General features: G+C 43.8%; 2 protein-coding genes across 4 annotated transcripts in view; both read left to right on the top strand.

The window, feature by feature from the left end:
• LOC139311736 (zinc finger protein 420-like) overlaps positions 1-21,826 on the top strand; it is a 336,520-nt gene that overhangs the window by 66,230 nt on the left and 248,464 nt on the right. For 2 of the 3 annotated variants that reach the window (XM_070936226.1, XM_070936225.1), the window contains exon 4: positions 1,854-4,208. In XM_070936226.1, coding sequence (XP_070792327.1) covers positions 1,854-4,189 — 2,336 coding nt within the window. In that variant the 3' untranslated portion in view covers positions 4,190-4,208. Of the gene's footprint in view, positions 1-1,853; positions 4,209-21,826 lie in introns of those variants that run through there. The other variant, XM_070936228.1, reaches the window with a different exon arrangement.
• On the top strand, positions 12,580-21,719 carry LOC139313436 (vomeronasal type-2 receptor 26-like). The gene is made up of 6 exons (XM_070939047.1): positions 12,580-12,731; positions 13,346-13,637; positions 13,950-14,753; positions 14,980-15,210; positions 18,563-18,689; positions 20,788-21,719. The coding sequence occupies exons 1-6, from the start codon at positions 12,580-12,582 to the stop codon at positions 21,717-21,719; spliced, it is 2,538 nt and encodes an 845-aa protein (XP_070795148.1).

Here is a 21,826-nt window from a genome sequence, read left to right as displayed (position 1 = left end):
AACCAAGGTTTGTACGGACTTTGTGTGTGCTGCGTTCTTTGGGGTCCGTAGCTGGGGCAGAACAGTGACACAGTTGTTAAGTGAATCTGGCTTCCCCGTTGATTTAGCTTATGAGAAGGTCGCAAAAGGGGATCACATGACCCTGGGACCCCGCAACCGTCATACATATGAACCAATTGCCAAGTATCCAAATTTTGATCACATGAGCTCAGGGACGCTACAATGGTCGTAAGTGTGAAAAATGGTCATAAGTCACTTTTTTCAATGCCGTTGTAACTTTGAACGGTCACTAAATGAACTGTTGTAAGCCGAGGACTACCTGGACTCCCACAGAGAGTATCCCAAGAGTGTAATATATAGAGAATTGGGCTGTCCAACATATTGAGAACTTGGGTGGGCCAAGAGTTCAAGAGATGGGCCTTCCACCCACGTGACTCTCCCTCCCATTTTCTCCAAGAACTTCCTTTTGTAAGTTCTGCCACCAAATGCAGGGACAAGTAAGGATGAATGAACATACCAAGATTGAGAACCAGTTATTTTCAAGACAGAGCTCCCTCATGGAGTGGATGCTGAAGCTCAGTTCTCTCTCTCTCTCTCTCTCTCTTTTTTTTGAGAAAAGTTTTTCATTTTTATTTCTTATATACATAATATAAATGTACATTCTCTTATATATAATTGGTCACACATATACATATTTTTCTTAAAGAAAGTATAAAAATAAGGCATTTTAATTACATATTTTTCTTAAAGAAAGTATAAAAATAAGGCATTTTAATTACATTCGGGATTGCTCTTCTATCCTTTCTTTTCCCTCGTTTCACAACAAACCTTCTCTCCTCTCCTACTTTCTCCATCCTTCCTCTTACTACTTCCCCTTCCTTTCCCCCACTCCTTCCCTCTTTTCCCCCTTTCCCACCTTCTCTCCTATTCCTGTCCCCTGCCTTTTCTCCTCTCCTTTCCCCTTTCTTCCATTCCTCTCTCTCCCTCTCCTCTTCTTACCCTCTACTCCTCTCTCCTTTCTTTCTTTCTCCTTTGTTGTGGAATATTTTCCTTGTTTGGTATCCGAGCAATTCCAGTATTCTAATAATATATACTTTTTTTCCGCTTTCTTTTCAATTTTACTCATTCTATCGCTGTTATCTTCATAATTGTACATTTATCCTTATAGTCGTCTTTTTTCCCCCCTCCCATCCCCCTTTTCCATTTACTCTGGTGTCATCTGGGTTTCTATTTCTTTTTTCTCCTCTCCCTCATTTAACTTTCTATTATCTAAATCATTTATCTGAAGCTCAGTTCTCAAGATCCAAGTCCTTTAGCACTTCCCTTTCCTCAGTTTGAAATTAAACCGGTAGGTTCTCCACCATCAAACCCATTATTGAATAGAGACAGCTTTCAAAACTACTCCTTGTTTCCTTCTTCTTTGGAACTGAATCTGAAGGAGTAGTAGGGCTGATATTGCTCAGGGATAGGGTAGGCAGGATTCAGTGCTGCATCATGGAGGACAAGAACGAAGCCTGTGGCAGATCTTACATCAACCCGATACCAAGCAAAGCCCCATGTTATGACAGAAGCAGGTAGCGCACAGGTGTCAAACTCGCAATGATGCGTCATCATGTGACGTATTGCAACTTTCCCCCATCGCTAAAACGGGGGTGGACATGGCCAGCGTATCACGCATCCAGCCTGTGGGCTGCGAGTTTGACACCCCTGAGGTAGAGGAATCACAAAAAGAGCTAAAAGGAAGAAGAGCTGGAGGGAAGATTTGATAGTGTTTAAATAAGGGCTTGCAACAATGATGCTTGAAACCAGTTGCACCTCAATTTATGTCAGTTTTTCTTTTCTTCTCTTTGAAGCAGGTGACGGATGGGAGGTGGAGAGTTCCGGCCAAGAGGCAGCAGCATCTTTGCCAAAAGAGAAAAAGGAAGTTGCAGAAAAGTTTTCTGGAAAACCAAGTCCTGTGGAAAAAGAATTAAAGGGGGAACTGGGGAAATGCTCTATTTTACCATCTGCAGATATCAACGTCTTCTTAGCCAAAGATGTTCACCCAAAAAGAGACGCATGTCCAAGGTGTGGAAAAGTAGCCACAGATGTATCAGGATTATGCGATTGTTGCAGAAGCCACATTGTAGCAAAACAGAATGAAAGCGGAAAACGTTCCAGAAGGACCTTTCTCCTTACTTTATGTCAGAGAATACAAGGAGAAAAACCATACAAATGTCTGGTGTGTGGAAAATGCTTCAAAGATTTAAGTCATTTTACTTCTCATTATAGGGTCCACACAGGAGAGAGACCGTACAAATGCACAGTGTGTGGAAAGTGCTTCAAAAATCCAAGTCATCTTATTTGCCATACTAGGATCCACACGGGAGAGAAACCGTATAAGTGCACTGAGTGTGGAAAATGTTTCACCGAATCTCGTTCCCTCACTTGCCATAAAAGAATCCACACCGGGGAGAAACCGTATGAATGTAAAGAATGCGGAAAGAGTTTCAATCAAAAACATAGTTATACGGTACATAACCGAATCCACACTGGGGAAAAACCCTACATGTGCTTGGAATGTGGAAAATGCTTCACCGAATCAAGTTCCCTCACTTGCCATAAAAGAATCCACACTGGGGAAAAGCCGTACAAATGCACAGAGTGTGGGAAATGTTTCAGTGAATCAGGTTCCCTCGCATCTCACAAAACAATCCACACAGGGGTAAAACCATATGAATGCGAGGAGTGCGGGAAGAGCTTCAGAGCTTCGGTGTTACTTGCTTCCCATATAAGAATCCACACTGGGGAGAAACCATATAAATGTACAGAATGTACCAAGAGCTTCCGTTCTGCAAAACACCTTAGTTTCCATAAAAGAAAGCACTCAGGGGAGAAACCATATAAATGCCAGGAGTGTGGAAAATGCTTCACTGAATCAGGTTCTCTGACTTACCACAAACGGATCCACACCGGGGAAAAGCCCTATAAATGTATGGAGTGTGGAAAGAGCTTCAGAGCGTCAAGTTTTCTTACCTCCCATAAAAGGATTCACACTGGGGAGAAACCATATAAATGCAAGAACTGTGCGATGAGCTTCAGTCAAAATTATCAGTATGCTATACACAACAGAATCCACAATGAAGAGAAACCATATAAATGCACGGAGTGCGGAAAGGGCTTCCACAAGAACAGTCACCTTACGTACCACAAAAGGATCCACACTGGGGAGAAACCGTATAAATGCAAAGAATGTGGAAAGAGCTTCATCCAGAAGTATCAATACACCGAACATAACAGAATCCATACTGGGGAGAAACCATATAAATGCATGGAGTGTGGAAAGAGTTTTAGAGCTTCCAGTTTTCTCACTTCCCATAAAAAGTTCCACGCTGAAGAAAAACCATATAAATGTCTGGAGTGCGGAAAGCCCTTCACTAATTCGGGGTCCCTTGCTATCCATAGGAGGATCCACACTGGGGAAAAACCATATCACTGTAAGGAATGTGGAAAGAGCTTTAGTCAAAAGCATCATTATACTAGACATAGCAGAATCCACACCGGGGAGAAACCGTATAAGTGCACGCAGTGTGGGAAATGCTTTACCGAGTCACGTTCCCTTACTTGCCATCAAAGGATTCACACTGGGGAGAAACCATATGAATGCGCTGATTGTGGACGACGGTTTACTGAGTCCCGTTCTCTCACTTCCCATAAAAGGATCCACACTGGAGAAAAACCATATAAATGCCTGGAGTGTGGAAAGAGTTTTAGAGCTTCAAGTTCTCTCACCTCCCATAAAAGGATCCACACTGGGGAAAAACCCTATAAATGCAAGAACTGTTCAAAGAGCTTCAGACAAAAATATAATTATACTATACATACTAGAATCCACACTGGTGAGAAACCTTATAAATGCATGGAGTGTGGAAAGAGCTTCCATTCTCAAAAACTTCTCCCCTCCCATAAACGGATCCATACAAGGGAAAAAACATATCAGGGCAAGAAATGTGACAAAAGCTTCAGTCAAAAACATCATCGTACTGAACATAACACAATCCACACTGGGGAGAAACCATATCAATGCACGGAGTGTGGACAACGTTTCACTGAGTCGGGGTCCCTCACTTCCCATCAAAAGATCCACACGCATGAAAAATCATGTAATCGTATGGGAAATGGTATTTATTCAACATCGAGGCCTGTATGAGCACAGAAAAAATCATTCAAGAGAAACCCATCAAAACAGACTAGAACTGCATAAATGGATTGTGTGTCAAAAATTTTGCAGATTACACCCTTAAAGGTAAAGGTAAAGGTTCCTGTCGCACATATGTGCTAGTTGTTCCCGACTCTAGGGGACGGTGCTCATCTCCGTTTCAAAGCCGAAGAGCCAGTACTGTCTGAAGACTTCTCTGTGGTCATATGGCCAGCATGACTAAATGCCAAAGGTGCACGGAACGCTGTTACATTCCCACCAAAGGTGGTCCCTATTTTTCTACTTGCATTTTATGTTTACATGCTTTCGAACTGCTAGATTGGCAGAAGCTGGGACAAGTAACAGGAGCTCACCCCATTATGCGGCACTAGGGATTTGAACCGCTGAACTGCCAACCTTTCAATCGATCAGCTCAGCGTCTTAGCCACTGAGCTACCGCATCCCCTATTACAGCCTTATCTTGTGCTATATGCATCATCGGACGTTGGCAATCATGTTACTGGTTTTTTTTTTTTTTTACCACAATTAAATGCTAGAGAATGGAAGATAAGGAACGATGATTCTAAGGACAATGGAGAAGAATAACTACAACTGATTACTTCAGTGATATTAAGCATTTGTCCTTACAGAGCCTTGAATCTAGTCTTTTTTGGAAGATCTACTATGACACCCTTCACTGTTTGTATCTCTCAATTGATTGCCGCTAGAATCACCCGGCAGAGTGACAGTAGAGCAATTCTGGAGTTCTCTCTTTTTGCAGTCAAAATCTTAGTTTCTCTCTTGTTGTCCCTCTGATTGATCGGACTGTTAATTGTGAGGACTGTCAACACTTTTTGTGTTCTATTAACTCTTCTGGTTTCCTCAGCATAATGGGATTAAAAACACCATGCTGGTTCTAAGGCACAGATGGGCAATCTCAGCTTTGTTGTGATAATTTCTTGAATAAAACTGTATCTTTTGGTTTTCTCTCTTTCACGGCTTAGTCTGAAGAATTGTTTTATAAAGTGGCAGTGTCCTAGCTTCATTATTTCTCTCTTAAGTGCACTTTTAATACATGCAACGGGGCAGGAGAGGAATCCTAGCAGCGTTCCAGAATTACAAAGTGAAAGATAAAAGATTTTCTTTCCTAGTTCCCAAATAATGTTCTCCATCTAATTATAAAGCTGTGGTTGCATGTAGAGTTTGTGTTGAATTCCAGTCCTATAACTCCTTAGGAATCCTATGCAATGCAGAATTTTTTTTTTTGATTTAGAGGGAAGTTTGAATCATTATTGATTGATCCAATGTACATTTTTCTGAGTTAGAAGAGCAAGTATCTCAATCATGAAAGATGGCCAATTACGTGGGTCAACTGGCCATGGGTGCCAAGACAAACCTTTTCTTTAAAAAGTACATCAGAACTCAAAAGTGAATATCCCCTTCTATTTTTCCCCCAGAATCACCACTCTGTGAGGTATGTTGGCTGAGTGAAAATATTTTGGCTGAGAGAATGACGGGCCCAAAGTCACCCATCTGGCTTTGATTCCCAAGGGGCACTAGAATTCATGGTCTCCCAGTTTCTAGTCCAGCACCTTAACTACTTATGATCATGATTATTATAAGTGCTTTCCAAAGGATGATGCAAACCAGAAAAACACAAATGGCAAAATTCCATCCAACCAAATCAGCCAGCTAAACTTTTGCCAACCCTTCCTTGTCTCTGTTTCTGTCCTCTTCCTCTCCAGTTTTATTTCCTTTCTTGGGTGCAGTGATTCCTTTCCTTTTCTATTTATCTCTGTTGTTTCTTTTTAAAGACAATTCAGAACATGATTCGTTTTTTCTCTATATAATAAAGTTTTTCCATAAAAACTTAAAGCTTCCCTTGCACGCTCTTCATCTTCAGTATCTATGGGCATCAACCCTATTTTCCTGCCCTCCATTTTCCTTCTCAAGTATTGCCCCGAGGTATTGTCCCCAGATTGTTGGGGACAACATGCTGACGTAAACTGCAAGACAGTGCTGTAAAGCGTTATGGAGTGACATATCAGTCTGATATTGCTATTATCAGGCAGATTCTATGCATGGGGTGTACTTTTGTAATTCAACCAATAGCGCAAGGGAAGAACACGTTCCTTGTGGAGGTGATTCGCCAGGAAGTTGAGGCTAAGAAGTTGCAAGTTCAACCTGAGTGTCATCTTTCCAGGAAGAAGCAAGCAGAAACTTGAATCCTTCTCTGCACCTTTTTCAGAAATAATCATCTTAAGTCAGCTCCTCTGGTCTCCTTTCTTTTAAAGCAGGGGCCTCCCACCCATGGTCCGTGGATAGGCTGTCAACTTGCAAAGCTTTCAAGTTGCCATGAGCAGGAGGGAGGAAGAACTGAAGTGAATTCCATACATTTTTCTGACCGCAATCAGAAGGAGGGTGTTAGGTTTCACAGCCAGCCAAAGTGGTTAATTGGAGAATGCGATTTATGACATGGCCAGGGGGGAGGGGAGAGACAGGGTCATAGGGGAACGTAAATCTATGTGGGATCAGTCCTGACTGCATCCGAGTATTGCCGGAATGTTGCTCCTAATAAATCACTATATTTCCTTTGAAGTTTGGATCATGGCTCATGAATTAATTAGGGCATATTTCGGAAATTTGACATAGACACTGGTCTGCAGCATGCCAGAAACCTACACAAAATAGCCCCCCAAAATCCAAAATCACATGGCATTGGATGATGGACAACATCTCTATACTGTGCATCATAATATACAAAAAATAGCTTATCAAAATCATCTAGGCATTATAAAATACCTTTTCTGAAAGAACATTGTGGGGTGCTCTGCTTAACCTTGGAGATGAGTATCTCCTGAGAACATCTTGAGGCTGCAACCACAATGAGGATCTGCCTTTTGACCTATGTCCCTCAATTCAGGTAGGGACAGGACAGTAAAAAGGTCTCCCCTTGATGGTCTCATACGTGTAGTGGACTAATTAATTCTGGACAAGATAGCCTCTAATATAGCAGAGATAAAATGTCTACGTTCATTTCATGTGTTATGCTTAACAGTGGTCTCATATAGTCGACTAATTCTGGACAGGATAGTCTCTAATATAACAGATAAAATGTCTAAGTTCCTTTCCTTTCTTTCTTAAAATATATTTTTATTGTTTACATATAAATATATTGAATACAGTGCAATTGTCCTGGCATTCCACTTGCCATGAAACAAAGGTAAAAACAAACTAATGTATATACTATTTTAAACAGAGCCTTGGTACTACAGTGGTTTAAAGCACCCTGTTATTAACACAGCTGCCTGCAATTTACTGCTGGTTCGAATCTCTCCAAGGCTCAAGGTTGACTCAGCCTTCCATCCTTTCTAAGGTAGGTTAAATGAGGACCCAGTTTGTGGGGGCAATAAGCTGACTTTGTATAAATATACAAAAGTATGAAGGCTATTGCTTAACGCACTGTAAGCCGCCCTGAGTCTCCGGAGAAGGGCGGCATATAAATCAAATTAAAAAAAAAAAAAAAAAAAAACAGTGCTAGTGCTGTACAGTTATTTCTGACCATCATATTCTGGAATATCAATTTATCTTTTTATTTATTTATTTATTTTATTATTCGAATTTCTATACCGCCCTTCTCCTTTCGGACTCAGGGCGGTGAACAGCCAAAATAAAAGCATTTATACATAAAGTACGATTAAAAATAGATTTAAAATAATTAAATTTGGCCCATAGTTTAAAATTTATCAATTTAAAATCCATATCAAAATTTAAAACCAACCATAAAATCATAAAATCAAGAGAGACCGGCTAACTGAAAGATATGAGTTTTTAGGGCCCGACGAAAAGTCCGGAGGTCGGAGATCACTCATATCTCTGGGGGTCTGCACTGAATAACTGCAAAGAGATACCGTATTTTTCAGAGTATAAGACACAGCTTTTCACCTCCTAAAAGTGGGTGGAAATTTAGGTGCACCTTATAGACTGAATACAGGTGTTTTTTGCCCTCCCAGGCCCTCGGAAGCACTCTGCAGTGCTCCGCACAGCCCAATTTCGCCAAAAACGGGCCCATATTTGGGCTCCCAAACCCTCCAGGTGTCGTGTTTTCGCCCTCCCTGGCCCCCAGAAGCACTTTGCAGCCAAAAATGGCCATGTTTTTGACCAAAATGGGTGTGTTTTGTCCAAAATGGGCCATGTGGAGCACTGCAGAGTGCTTCTGGGGGCCTCAAAGGGTGAAAATGCGATGTGCAGAGGACCTGGGAGGCCAAAAATGGGTCCGTTTTGGGCAAAAAAATTTGGCGAAATGGGGCTGTGCAGAGCACTGCAGAGTGCTTCTGGGGGCCTGGGAAGGCGCAAATCTGACTCCTGGAGGCCAAAAACTTTTTTTCTTGTTTTCCTCCTGTAAATTTAGGTGCATCTTATAGTCTGAAAAATACGGTATTTTCTCTAGAACAATCTGTCCCCAAATTGATCCTTCAGGTCTTCCAGCAGTATAATGATTGCTAATATAATTATCTGAAGTCAAAACCAGTCATCTACTGCAGGGGTCCCCAAGCCAGGGGTGGGTTCTAAATTTTTTTACTACCAGTTCTGTGGGTGTGGCTTATTTTGTGGGCGTGGCTTGATGGTCATATGACAATTCTTTAGGATTTAGCAGAGGTACTGGTCTACTCATTTGTTTTTGGAGGCACCAGTCTACCCATTTATTTTTGCAGGCACTGGTCTACTCATTTGTTTTTGGAGGCACCGGTCTACCCATTTATTTTTGCAGGCACTGGTCTACTCATTTGTTTTTGGAGGCACCGGTCTACCCATTTATTTTTGTAGGCACTGGTCTACTCATTTGTTTTTGCAGGCACTGGTCTACTCATTTGTTTTTGGAGGCACTGGTCTACCCATTTATTTTTGCAGGCACCGGTCTACTCATTTTTGGAGGCACCAGTCTACCACCACACTGCCTTTTAACACTGATCAGCTGTAGGGCAGCCCTTTGACGCCCCGCGGCAAGAGTTTAAACAGTTTTTATCCTTCTAGCCGATCAGCTGGGACTCAGGAGGCAGCAATAGATTGGGGGTGGGGTCAAATAAAAGGTAAGAATAACGGTGGGCGGGGGGGGCAGAACCGGTTTGGTGACATCATATCATCACCGCTACCGGCTCGACGGAACCGGGAGGAACCCACCACTGCCCCAAGCCCTGGTCTGCGGACCACTACTGATCCACAGGCTGTTGGGAAATGGGCCACACAAGCAGCAGGCAAGTGAGCAAAGCTTTACCTGCGCATGCATGCGATCTAAGTTGCACGCGTGAAACCATTCTCTCCCCCCCACCTGGTCTGAGGAAGACAATTTTTCTTCTGAAGCCTGTCCATGGAGCCAGAAAAGTTGGGGATCGCTGAATTACTTCACCTACATCTCATATGCATTGGCACCATTTCCCAGCTGCTCTTTCTCTTAGAAATGCATTTTTTCCCCACATTTAACTGGGATCCATCTTTTGGGAAATCCATCATTCTGGGTCCTGAACTCCAGAAAGATGTAGAGCCAGTCTGATTTCTTCTATGGGAGGAGTGTAATGTCCACTTTCATTGTTCAGGAGTATCATTCAATATCAAATTTCATCTTTTAATACTAAACTAAAATTCCAAAACGTAAAAATATTGAATATACTGGTAGTTTTGATAATTCTTTGAAGAACCTTGTCAGCTGCCTATCTTCGCTTTCTTTGAAGCTTGCTAGCAACTGTCATAACTTGGGAGGTAGGGGTATTTGGGAGGAGAAGAATGCTGGAGGTGTGAAAGAATGTTGTGGGAATTTAGCAGAGGTGAAATCCAGCAGGTTCTGACAGGTTCTGGAGAACTGGTAGTGGAAATTTTGAGCAGTTCGGAGAACCGGTAGCGGAAATTTTGAGTAGTTCGGAGAACCAGCAAATAGCACCTCTGGCTGGCTCCAGAGTGGGGTGGGAATGGAGATTATGCAGTATCCTTCCCCTGCCATGCCCACCAAGCCACGCCCACCAAGCCACGCCCACCAAGCCATGCCCCCAGAACTGGTAGAAAAAAAATTTGGATTTCACCACTGGAATTTAGGGAGTGTGTGTGCGTGGGGGTGGTTCATTGCTTGGTCGAAATCTTTGCAAGCTGAGGTGACTGCATGCTTCGGGTTTCTTTGCAAAGAGGCATTGCCGAGTTGGTTTGATCTCTTGGTTTTTTTAAAATTGGTTTCCTCAGCCCTTCCTCCTGCTATCTCTTCTTCCTCCTCTCCCCCTCCTGGCAGCCCAACAAGGCTCACGCTCCTTTCTTTGTGCAGCTCTCCAAGTTTGCAAGCCTGCTCCAACCATGGAATGGAGGAGGGGAGAAATTACCTTTTCCCTCTTAAGCCCTGTGTCTCTGAGGCTTTCATTCTCTAATGGAGCTTTCACATTGATTTGTGACTTTTATGACCTGCAAGGGGGGGGAGGAGGAAGGAGAGGGAGGAGGAAGGGTGCTGGGCTGGGCCTGCAGATGCCCGACATGAGTGATAACGAGTTGGCCATGCCTCACCCATTCACATGACCAGCTAACCACGCCTACCCAGCCGGTCATTAGGGCAGAGAACCGGCTGTTAAATTATTTGAATCCTACCATTGATCCTTGATACTATCCCTCTATTGATGCAGCCTAGGACTGTCATTCGGCTTTTTTGTCAACTGTCTTTTCCTCCTGTTTTACTCAGAAACTGGCCTTATTTTCCAGGAAATGACAAACTTTCTTCCAGATTTTCCTTCCTCTGTCCTTGAATTTCCCTCCCCAGTTTTCCCTTGTTATTCCAGACATCCTGATCCCTGTTTTTGGGGTACTCCTCTATAAACAAATAAATATGGTAGTCAAATATCTCTGTATTTGTTTCTTTTAATCATGGATGATTCATTGTTCTAACTGTCAGGAAATTTCTTCTTAGTTCTAGGTTGCTTCTCTATCTAATCCTGGTTGTTTTGGTGGACATTTGTTCAGGGAAAGGTCACAAAGCACCAGAAACCTATGTCTGACTTCTGTTGATTACAGATTAACAGAGTTGGAAGGGACCTTATAGGTCATCTAGTCCAACCCCCCCTCTTCCTGCTCAAGCAGGAGACCCTACACAATTTCTGACAAATGGCAGTCCAAACTTTTCTTGAAAGTCTCAAGTGATGAAGCTCCCACAACTTCTGAAGGCAACTTCTGTCACATTGGTTGATTGTTCTCACTGTCAGAAAGTTCCTCCTCATTTCTAGGTTGAATCTCTCCTTGATTTCAGACCAGCTTTCCTCCACCCCTGCACCTGCTCCTGGAGGCCAGGTGCCGTATAATTGTGAAAATCATGTTTGCTTCTTTCCTTCAAATCCTAAGGGATTTTTGTCCAACCATCTTCCCTGGATCACCGAACGTCGAGAGCAGCCTGCAGCCACATCGTCTGGAATCTTGCCTGATGCACAGTGAGCCAATGTGACTAGGCAGAGATTTGATAGGACACTTAGATCGTGGCTTGCTTGTAAAGCTGTGGTTGCACTCTAACTTTTTGGGAGAGAGCTCCGTTTCCAGAAATGCTACCGAGTTTTGCCACGAGAACAAAACTGCTCCTCCTGCTGTTGCTTCTGCTTCTGCTGCCCACCAGAACCAATGGGAGAAAATGCCCACTCGACTTCACCAAGGATCGGGATACTGTGTACAATTATTACCACCCAGGAGATCTCTTGCTTGGAGGGATTGTGCCTCTAAGAGCAGGTCAGCTTGGTCCAGTGACCTTTCGGGAGCCTCTCTTGAACCAGCCAATTTGGTAAGTAGGTTTCTAGAGCTGAATTTGTTCTCTTTTCCATGGAAGAAACTTCCAAGAGTATCTAATGTTCCTGTCCATCAAGAATAATCCTCAGGGAAATATTTTGTATTTTGCCTCTTTGGCTTCTGGAAAGAGGAATCTGAGACCAAATTATTCGTAATTGTAATAGCAGTAGTAAGGAGGGAGTTAGAATGGATCACCAAAGTTATTAATCTCACATCCTACTCAACTGCAAGATCTGATAAAACACTGAAAGAATATTTAGAATAGTATAGAATAACAGTTGTTGGAAGGGACCTTTTAGGACATCTAATCCAACCCGTGGTTCAAGCAAGAGGCTCTATATCATTTCTAGAAATAGCTAGAAAAAAATGGTATAGCGTCAGAAATGGTGTAGGGCAGGGGTGTCGAACTCAATTTCATTCAGGGCTGCATCAGAGTTGTGCTTGATCTCGGGGAGCCTGGGTGGGCAGGACCAGCACTCGTGTCGGGGGCACCTGTGGTGGCCTGAGTGCTCTGCCAGCAGAAATGGGCGCCCGAGCTCCCTTTTTGGCTGTGACGACCTCCTGCAACCCTCAGCCACAAAAAACAGAGCTTGGGTGGGCTACGCATGGCCCTTCCAAGCTCTGTTTTCACTGGCAGAGGCATCGCGGGCTGGTCCTTCATTGTTTCAAGGGCGGCCCAGTGGGCCAGATTTAAGCACCCTGACAGCCGGATCTGGCCTGTGGACCTTGAGTTTGACATGGAGGGTCTCCGGCTTGGGTGGGGGGGTTGGACTAGATGACCTACAAGATCCCTTCCAAAACTGTTATTCTGTTATTCTATTCTTTTATTCTGACAGATGGTTGCCCAGTATTTTCTTGAAAGCTACCAGTGATGAAGCTCCCACAACCTCTGAAGGCTAACTCTTCCATTGGTTGATTGTGCTCACTGTCAAAATATTTTTCCTTATTTCTAGGTTGAATCTCTCCTTGATCAGTTTCCATCCATTATTCCTTGTCTGGCCTTCGGGTGCTTTGGAAAATAGTTTGACCCCTTCCTCTCTCTGGCAGCCCCTCAAATATTGGAAGACTACTATCATGTCTCCCCTGATCCTTCTCTTCACTAGACTAGCCGTGCTGAGTTCCTGTAACCGTTCTTCATATGTTTTAGCCTCCAGTCCCCTAATCATGTTTGTTGCTCTTCTCTGCACTTTTTCTCGAGTCTCAACATCTTTTTTTATGGCTTGATGACCAAAACTGGATGCAGTATTCTAGGTGTGGTCTTACTAGGGTTTTATAGAGTGATATTAGTACCTCACGTGATCTTGATTGAATCTCTCTGTTAAGGCAATTTAGGATTGCATTAAAGGTGTGTTGTTTTGTGGCTTTCTGCAGGAAAGGCTATCATTCATACTGGTTCCTTCTCTCCTTCCTTTTTGCCATTCATGAGATCAACCAGAATTCCCAGGTTTTGCCCAATGTTTCCCTGGGTTATGACATTTACGAGAACTATTATGAAGCAAGTATGACCGCCGATGCCCTGGCGGATTTGCTCTCCACCGGACAGGCAAATGTTCCAAACTACATTTGTGGAAGAGAGAAGAGGCTGCTGGCTTTGATTGAAGGGTCCGAGTCTGATATTTCCGAGCAGAATTCCATCATGTCGAGCCTCTACAAAATGCCACAGGTATGAATGGGGATTGGGACAAAAAGCCAACTCTTGCTATGTCCTGCCCAGGAAAATGTGATGACCACCTAGGTGTCCTCATCAGGAAATTATCTTGGTGCTTAAGATCTCCTGGCCATCAAAGTATTAGGGCATTGGAACTGAAGTTCTCTCCTGCCATTGATTACCCTTCAAACATTCTTACACTTCATATATATCTTCCCTTTGTGTGTGTGTGTCTAGTGTTCGTAGGTGTATATTAATGATCTTTCATCAAAAGATCAAATTCTCCCAGTTTTGACATCAAACTTTTTCCTTTATTTTTTTCATAAGGTCAGTTATGGTTTTGTGTCTGAAACTCTGAATGACAAAACCCGGTTCCCATTCATCTACCGGATGGTCCCCAAAGAAGTTTATTTGTATTGGGGAATTGCCAAACTGCTCCACCATTTCAGATGGAACTGGGTTGGTCTCCTTGCACCGGACACTGACAATGGCAGAAGATTCCTGCGGACTTTGAAGCCCATATTAACCAAGAACACAATTTGTGTTGCTTTCTCATTGAGCATCCCAACTTTGTTTGGGAAAACGAGGCGCCTGCTTAATGAACCACTTGACTTGTGGAACCACGTCAGTGTCTTAATATATTATGGAGAAGCTCGCTATTTCTACACCTCTATAAACTTAATTCAAGGCTATGTTCAAGAGTACATCAAGCCTCTCCTGGCGAAAGTTTGGATCTCAACAGCAATGTGGGACCTCTTCATGAATTTATCTTATGAAATTCTGTCTCCTCAACATCTCCAGGGTTTCTTCTCTTTCTTAATCCATGCTGGGAAAAGGCCACAATATGATGAAGCATTTTTCAACCCTATGCAAAGGTTTAGCAGAAAGGCATTCAGTTGTTCGTATTCCAGACACTTCATTTCTGTGAAAGGAAGGATGAGGTGCCAGGAGAATGAAGATCTGGAGACCCTGCGGGAAGAGGTGGTAGAAAAAACCCTCTCTCTGGATGGCTATGGCATTTACAACCTCGCCCGGGCAGTTGCTCGGGCATCACATGCTGCCTACTTGTCTAGGTCCAAGCAGAGAGCGATGAAGGAAAGAGATCACAGGCTGGTCCTTCAGACATGGCAGGTATTTGGTTTCCTTCAAAAATCCCGAAGGTCAGTTTTCAGGCTTCAAGCATATTTTAGATGTTGTGGTGAGTTTAAGATTTCAAACCTTTTGTGAGGTTTCTGAGGCAGGGAAGCTCCCCCTCCTTTGTTGTGACTTCTGCACTCGCGTTATATGGATGATGGCAACTTTACGTGGAGAACTTAATTTTTCTTCTCTCATGTTATTCTTTTGTTTGTCATTGTAGCTTCATCCTTTCCTGGGAGATTCCCACTTCTACAATACTTGCATGGAAGGAGTTTTTCTGGATGAGAAAGGGGACCTCGCTGCCAAGTTTGATAGTGTGAACTGGATGCCCTTTCCTAATAAGTCCTTTGGGGCAGTGAAGTTTGGGAAGATAGATAGACCACGGGGGTCCAAAGATCTGGAATTCATCCTTGACCAGGATGCCACAAACTGGTCCCAGAGGTTTAACCAGGTGAGCTGAGAGTCTTCATGTAATGCTTTCCAATCTCTCAAGCAATTGGGAAATGTTTGGGAAGTGTGAGGAGCTGGGATGAAGGATTGCTTGGGATCACTGTTTCCGATGAAATTGCTAGGCTCCTTGGATCACTGAGTTGGAATCCATGGTCAAGAGATCTACTGAAGATTATTTATTATTTGTTTATTTCTAATTAAATTTATATACCGCCCTACTCCCGAAGGACTCAGGGCGGTGAACAGCCAAAAAAGTAAAATACACATAATACAAACATTAAAAACAGTTTAAAATACTTTGGCCCAATTTAAAACACCCCAATTTATAAAACAAATTTAAAAGCAATTAAAGGGAGGTTAGGCCAGACCAGCCTGCTGAAATAAAAATGTTTTGAGGGTGCGGCGGAAAGTGCGCAAATCCAGGATCTTCCGTATCTCCGGGGGGAGCTCGTTCCAGATGGCCGGTGCCCCCACAGAGAAGGCTCTCCCCCTGGGGGCCACCATTTGACATTGTTTGACTGACAGCACTCTGAGGAGACCCTCTCTATGGGAGCGTACTGGTCAGTGAGAGGCTACTGGTAGCAGAAGGCGGTCTCGTAGGTACCCCGGTCCTAAGCCATGGAGCGCTCTAAAGGTGGTAACCAGAATCTTGAAGCGCACCCGGAAGACCCCTGGGAGCCAGTGCAGCTCGCGCAGGAGGGGAGTCACATGGGAGCACCATGTCGCTCCCGTAACCACCTGCGCGGCCACATTCTGGACCAGTTGGAGCCTCCGGGTGCTCCTCAAGGGGAGCCCCATGTAGAGAGCATTACAGTAGTCCAGGCGGGAAGTGACGAGGGCATGAGTGACCGTGCGTAACGAGTCCCGATCCAGAAAGGGACGCAACTGGCGGATCAGGCGAACCTCATAAAAAGTCCTCCTGGCCACAGCCGTCAAATGCTCTTCTAAAGACAGCCATGAGTCCAGTAGGACACCCAAGTTGAGAGCCCTCTCTATGGGGGCCAACGACTCGCCCCCAATAGTCAGTGATGGCACCAACTGACTATATCGGGATGTCAGAAACCACAGCCATTTGGTCTTGGATGGGTTGAACCTGAGTCTGTTTCTCCCCATCCAGATCCGTACAGCCTCCAGGCACCAGATTAGCCAGATTCAGATGCTACTTGGTTCTTCCTCTTTATTTATGTTCTTATAAGTTGTGATTGGATGATTGCTACACTTCCAATTCCTGTGTTTTGATCTTGATCCAAGTATAGTCCACTTGAATGGGTGGAATACCTGTGAAGGAGTCGAGGGCTTTAGTTTCTACTTCCTCCATGTAGAGATTGTCCAATGGGGGACACGGGTGAACCCATGGCCCAGCCGTGTTTATGTCTGTAGATTGGATTTTTGCCTATTGAGATTGGATGATTGCTATCTATGGCTTATGAAGGAAATTTCCTTTCCCTTGTTGGTTGACTTGCAGTCAAAACAGTGATGATGATAATGTTATCCATTCAGTGGCATCCAACTCTTGGCAATTCTATGGGCCAGGTCTCTCCACATCTTCTGATCTTGTACTATTTCTTTTTTTCTATGCTTTAATGGTGTCCAATCACCATCAGAGGTGATATTCAGCTGGTTCGCCAGAACCGGTAGGGGAAATCGTGGGTCGGCTCATCCACCCGCCCCGGCTCTATGACATTCTATTTAGGCATGTTTTTGAGGCCAAGCACATGCACAGAAGGGGTGCATGCGAGCAAAGTGCATGCACAGAAGGCCAGGCGCATGAGTGGAAAGCAGGCGCACATGGGGCGAACCAGTAGTAACATAATGTGAAACCCACCGGTGATCACCATGTTCTTTGGCGGCCTGGTTTCCCTTTACTGCTAACTCTTCCAAACAGACTTTCTTTCTCTAGTAATTCTCCCAGGTCATATGGCCAAAATAAGTGAGACACAGTTTTACGATTTTGCCTTTTAATGACATGTTGATGTTATGCGCTCTGGTACTTGCTTGCTAATCCAAACAGTAAAATACTGTGTTTTCCCAAAAATAAGACCTCCCCGAAAATATTTAAATGCGTGCGCAGCCAGTCCCCGCCATTTCCTCTGGTTAGGGTTACGGAGATAGAGCTGGAAATCAGGTAAAACGGCAAGAGGATCCCCGTCTCGTTCCACGCACCCCAAAATAGTAAGACCTCCCCGAAAATAAGGCCAAGCACTTATTTCAAGTTTCAAAAAAATATAAGACAGGGTCCTATTTTCGGGGAAACACGGTAGGTTATGTGAGTCCAAGGTTCGGGAAGTAGAGAGGAGAATGCTACTGACAGTTAATCCTGGAAGGGACATATACTAAATTCACACTTCACGTACCATAACAAGGTTGATTGGGCCTAACGTATTGATATAATTATTGTGATTTATGAACTAGTGTGGTCATTTTATGGTTTTTTATTCCATGTTCCTTCAGACGTTACCCACATTGGGGAACTTTTGAACTATTCTCTCTTCAGGCTTTGCAAAAGAAGAGGGGAAAATCTTGCCAACGGTGGTTAATTCAATCACCGTGTTTAAAGAATTCCTGGTTTCATGTAATGAGCTAATTCCAATTATAGCCATAGGTCCTGAAAGTTATGTCATTAATAACTTCCCTTTGAAAGCCAGATAAATTTTGCCCATCACATCACAGATTAATGATGGTCCACCTGAAGATGCCACTCCTTTGATTTTTCCTGAGTCTATTTTGAATCTCTTTTCAGATATCCCCATTGTTTCTCCTAGGGTGCCTGCACAACCACCCCCACATCAGGCACTGGGTTCCTAACTATTTTCTCCCACCCAGCTCTCCTCCTTTCTTATTCCTTGAACCCCAGAACCAGAAGTGGACTTGAGAGGTCATCTAGCCGAATCTCGTCCTCAGTGTGGAATTCTCTGAATCATCTTTAAGAGATAATTCTGTCCAGACTGTCTTTGAAGCAAAAGAGAGTTTGTGTTACACCTGGAAAAAGAATAGCAGTAGCACTTAGACTTATATACTGCTTCATAGTGCTTCACAGCCCTCTCTAAGCAGTTTATAGAGTCAGCATATTGCCCCTAACAATCTGGGTCCTCATTTTACTGGCCTTGGAAGGATGGAAGGCTAAGTCAACTTTGAGCCGGTCAGGATCGAACTGCTGGCAGTGGGCAGAGTCAGCCTGAAATACTGTATTCTAACCACTGCGCCACCACTTGGAAAAGAGCCTATCTTTTCCAGATAGCTGGGAAAAGCTCCCATCCCTGACAAATATATATTGTTCCTCCACAAAAGGAGAAATAGACCAGGGAGAAGTAGGAAATGATTAATGTCTCATGCGTTCCTTCTCTTTGGGTCAGTCTCTGCCTCGCTCCAGGTGTACCGAAAGCTGTCGTCCTGGCCAAGCCAAGGTGGTCCTGGAAGGAAGGCCTCTTTGCTGCTACGGATGTGTCATGTGTCCAAAAGGCACCATCTCCACACAGGAAGGTAAGGAGCACTAAGGGAAAAGGCAGGCTATGAAGAATGGGATGGAGAGTCACTGAAGCATTTCCATTGGGAGATGTTTGGAAGCAAGCTTGCCAACCATGTAAAAGTGATCTCTAAATGTTCCCCTCGCACATATGTGCTAGTTGTTCCCGACTCCATTTCAAAGCCAGAGAGCCAGTCCTGTCCGAAGACATCTCCATGTTCATGTAGCCGGCATGACTAAATGCCAAAGGCGCACGGAACGCAGTTATTTTCCCACCAAAGGTGGTCTCTATTTTTCTAATTGCATTTTTTACGTGTTTTCTAACTGCTAGGTTGGCAGAAGCTGGGACAAGTAACGGGAGCTCACTCCGTTACGTGGCACTAGGGATTCGAACCGCTGAACTGCCGACCTTTGGATCGACAAGCTCAGTGTCTTAGCCACTGAGCCACTGTGTCCCTCAAGTGGTCTCTAGAGGGGAACAAAGAGAACCATGATAGAGATACGAATGAAGACAAAAGGAACTAAAACATTTTTTTAAAAAAGAATGTACACTTAGCATTTGGAAACAATTCAGAGATACATTTTCCCAATAAAGCGAACTATAAGGAGGTAGAGGAAGCACAAGGGAATTAGATTTTTAAGATTCAGTTATAAGTGCCTGTTGTGGGTAAAACTGCCCTCTGCAAAGTGGTGCAATGGACCAGACAGCGAATAGATACGTTGCTTAGCAAAACCCACAGATACTCACAGATTCTGAACGTTTAAAGAAAAATAAACAGTCTTTACTTGTAGTAAAACAAACTTGGCTTCTCAAAACAAAGATAACACTTCTTCAAATAATCACGGTTCAACACAAAAACATAGTTTGCTTACAATTCCAGTTCTCTTCAGTAACACAGACACAGTTCCTTTCAGCAGTTCAACCTTCTAATAGCAGGAGCAGAAGTGAATGAACTTCCTGCCTTCTTTTATGTCTGCTTTGCACAGCCAATTAGTCATCTTGTAGCCGTTAAAGTTACAGAACATAGTTTTCTATATATTATCTACCCAACCGTAGGATAAGCATCCAATAGTGCCCATCTCAAGAAAAGTGTTTTCAGTCTTTCTCTGGAGTTGATTTCCAGGTTTGGTCTACAGAGGTGGGGATAAGAGGAAGGGCATGGCTGGAAAGCCACACGGGATTGGTCAACAGAAGAAACCTACCAGCTCTTGAGTTTCAGACAATTGGATGGCTTGCAAGATGGAAGCCAAGCAGGGGTGAAATCCTCCCGGTTCGGATCGGATCACCCGATCCAGTAGCGATGGAGGTGGGTGGTTCGGAGAACTGGTAGCAAAAATCCCTGTGCCCCCCCATTGCCCAGCTGAGCCACGCAATCATCAGAGGCTTTTTTTTTAACTTTTAAAAGCATTTTTTCTACAACCCCTTTGGCTGAAAAAGTGCTTTTAAAAGTAAAAAAAAGAAAGCCTCTGCCGATCAGGCAAGTCAGCTGGGATCGTCAGAGGCTTTAAAAGCATTTTTTTTACAACGTCTTCAGTTGAAGATGTTGTAGAAAAAATGGTTTTAAAAGTTTTAAAAAAAAAAGTTGGCCATGCCCACTCAGTCATATTACTCCCCCCCACCAAGCCACGCCCACAGAACCGGTAGTAACAAATTTTACATTTCACCATGAAGCCAAGGATTAGTTTTCTTATCTCTTTCCTGCTGTGAAGTAGGTGTCTAGATTTCTGTATCCCACATCTGATAGAATGGAATGGAATACTTTATTTGGTCACGTGTGATTAGACACACAAGTAATTTGTCTCCTTATGTGTCTAATTATATTAGTCACCCTAGTTTGGTAGCTTCCAAAGTGAGATAAATAATAATGTATTGATTCCATAAGTGACTCTGGCGGCAACCAAGATTAAAATTAAAACGAAGTGAAAACAGAAGTTGTGTGTCTTCCATCATTGGAGGTTTTAAAGAAGAGATTGGACAGCCATTTCTCTGGAGTGGTATAGAGTCTGTAGAGTCCACTGATCTTAGCCGTAACTTATTATATGCCTATTCAAAAGGACTGTTTTATTATATTTGTGTAAAATGAATCTTCGAGGTCTTGCCTGTCTTCTCCCCAGATGCAGAGAAGTGCACAAGATGTCCAGAGAATCAACATCCCAATAAAGACCAAACCAAATGCATCCCCAAGAAAGTAACCTTCTTGTCTTACAAAGAAGATTTGGGGATAATCCTGGCTTCCTTTAGCCTCATCTTGTCTTTGGTCACAGCCTTCGTCTTAGCAATCTTCATCAAATTCTTAGAAACGCCCATAGTCAAGGCCAACAACCGGGACCTCTCCTACATCCTCCTGGTCTCTCTTCTGTTGTCCTTCTTGACTTCCCTCCTCTTCATTGGTCGTCCAAGGGCAGCCACCTGCCTTCTCAGGCAAACATCCTTCAGCATCATCTTCTCTGTAGGCGTCTCTTCCATCTTAGCCAAAACGATTACAGTGGTGCTGGCCTTCCTGGCCACAAGACCTGGGAATGCTGTGAGGAGATGGCTGGGAAAGACTCTAGCCAATTGTATTATCCTTTCCGGCTCTGGTCTCCAAGCTATCATCTGTACCATCTGGCTGGGAGTTTCTCCCCCATTCCCTGAGTCTGACCTGCACTCCCAGCCAGAAGAGATTGTCCTGAAGTGCAACGAAGGCTCTGTCACCTTTTTTTATGGTGCCCTCTCATACATGGGCTTCTTGGCTACCATCTGCTTCACGGTGGCTTTCCTGGCCCGGAATCTGCCTGGGGCCTTCAATGAAGCCAAGCTGATCACCTTCAGCATGCTGGTCTTCTGCAGTGTTTGGGTGTCTTTTGTGCCCACCTATCTCAGCACCAAGGGGAAGTACATGGTTGCTGTGCAGGTCTTCTCCATCTTGGCCTCCAATGCTGGTCTGCTGGGCTGCATCTTCATCCCCAAATGCTACATTATTTTGATACGGCCTGACCTGAATACAAAGGAACAACTAACGGGAAAAACTAAAGATGACTTGAAAGTGAACATAAAACAATCCTAATTGTCATAACCCTCCCAGGTGCTGCTACATCATAGCTTGATGAGATATTTCTGGGGAATTTGGTGAATCTCTTTGAAATGCTCCATGCCTTCCACCACAGTGGAAAC

This window comes from Pituophis catenifer, unplaced genomic scaffold (genome assembly GCF_029215685.1).
Source record: "Pituophis catenifer annectens isolate HBS135680 unplaced genomic scaffold, rPitCat1.0.hap2 SCAF_2, whole genome shotgun sequence".
NCBI classification, from domain to species: Eukaryota; Metazoa; Chordata; class Lepidosauria; order Squamata; family Colubridae; genus Pituophis; species Pituophis catenifer.
The sequence above is the reverse complement of the archived record's forward strand: the minus strand, read 5'-3'. Positions and strand labels throughout refer to the sequence as shown.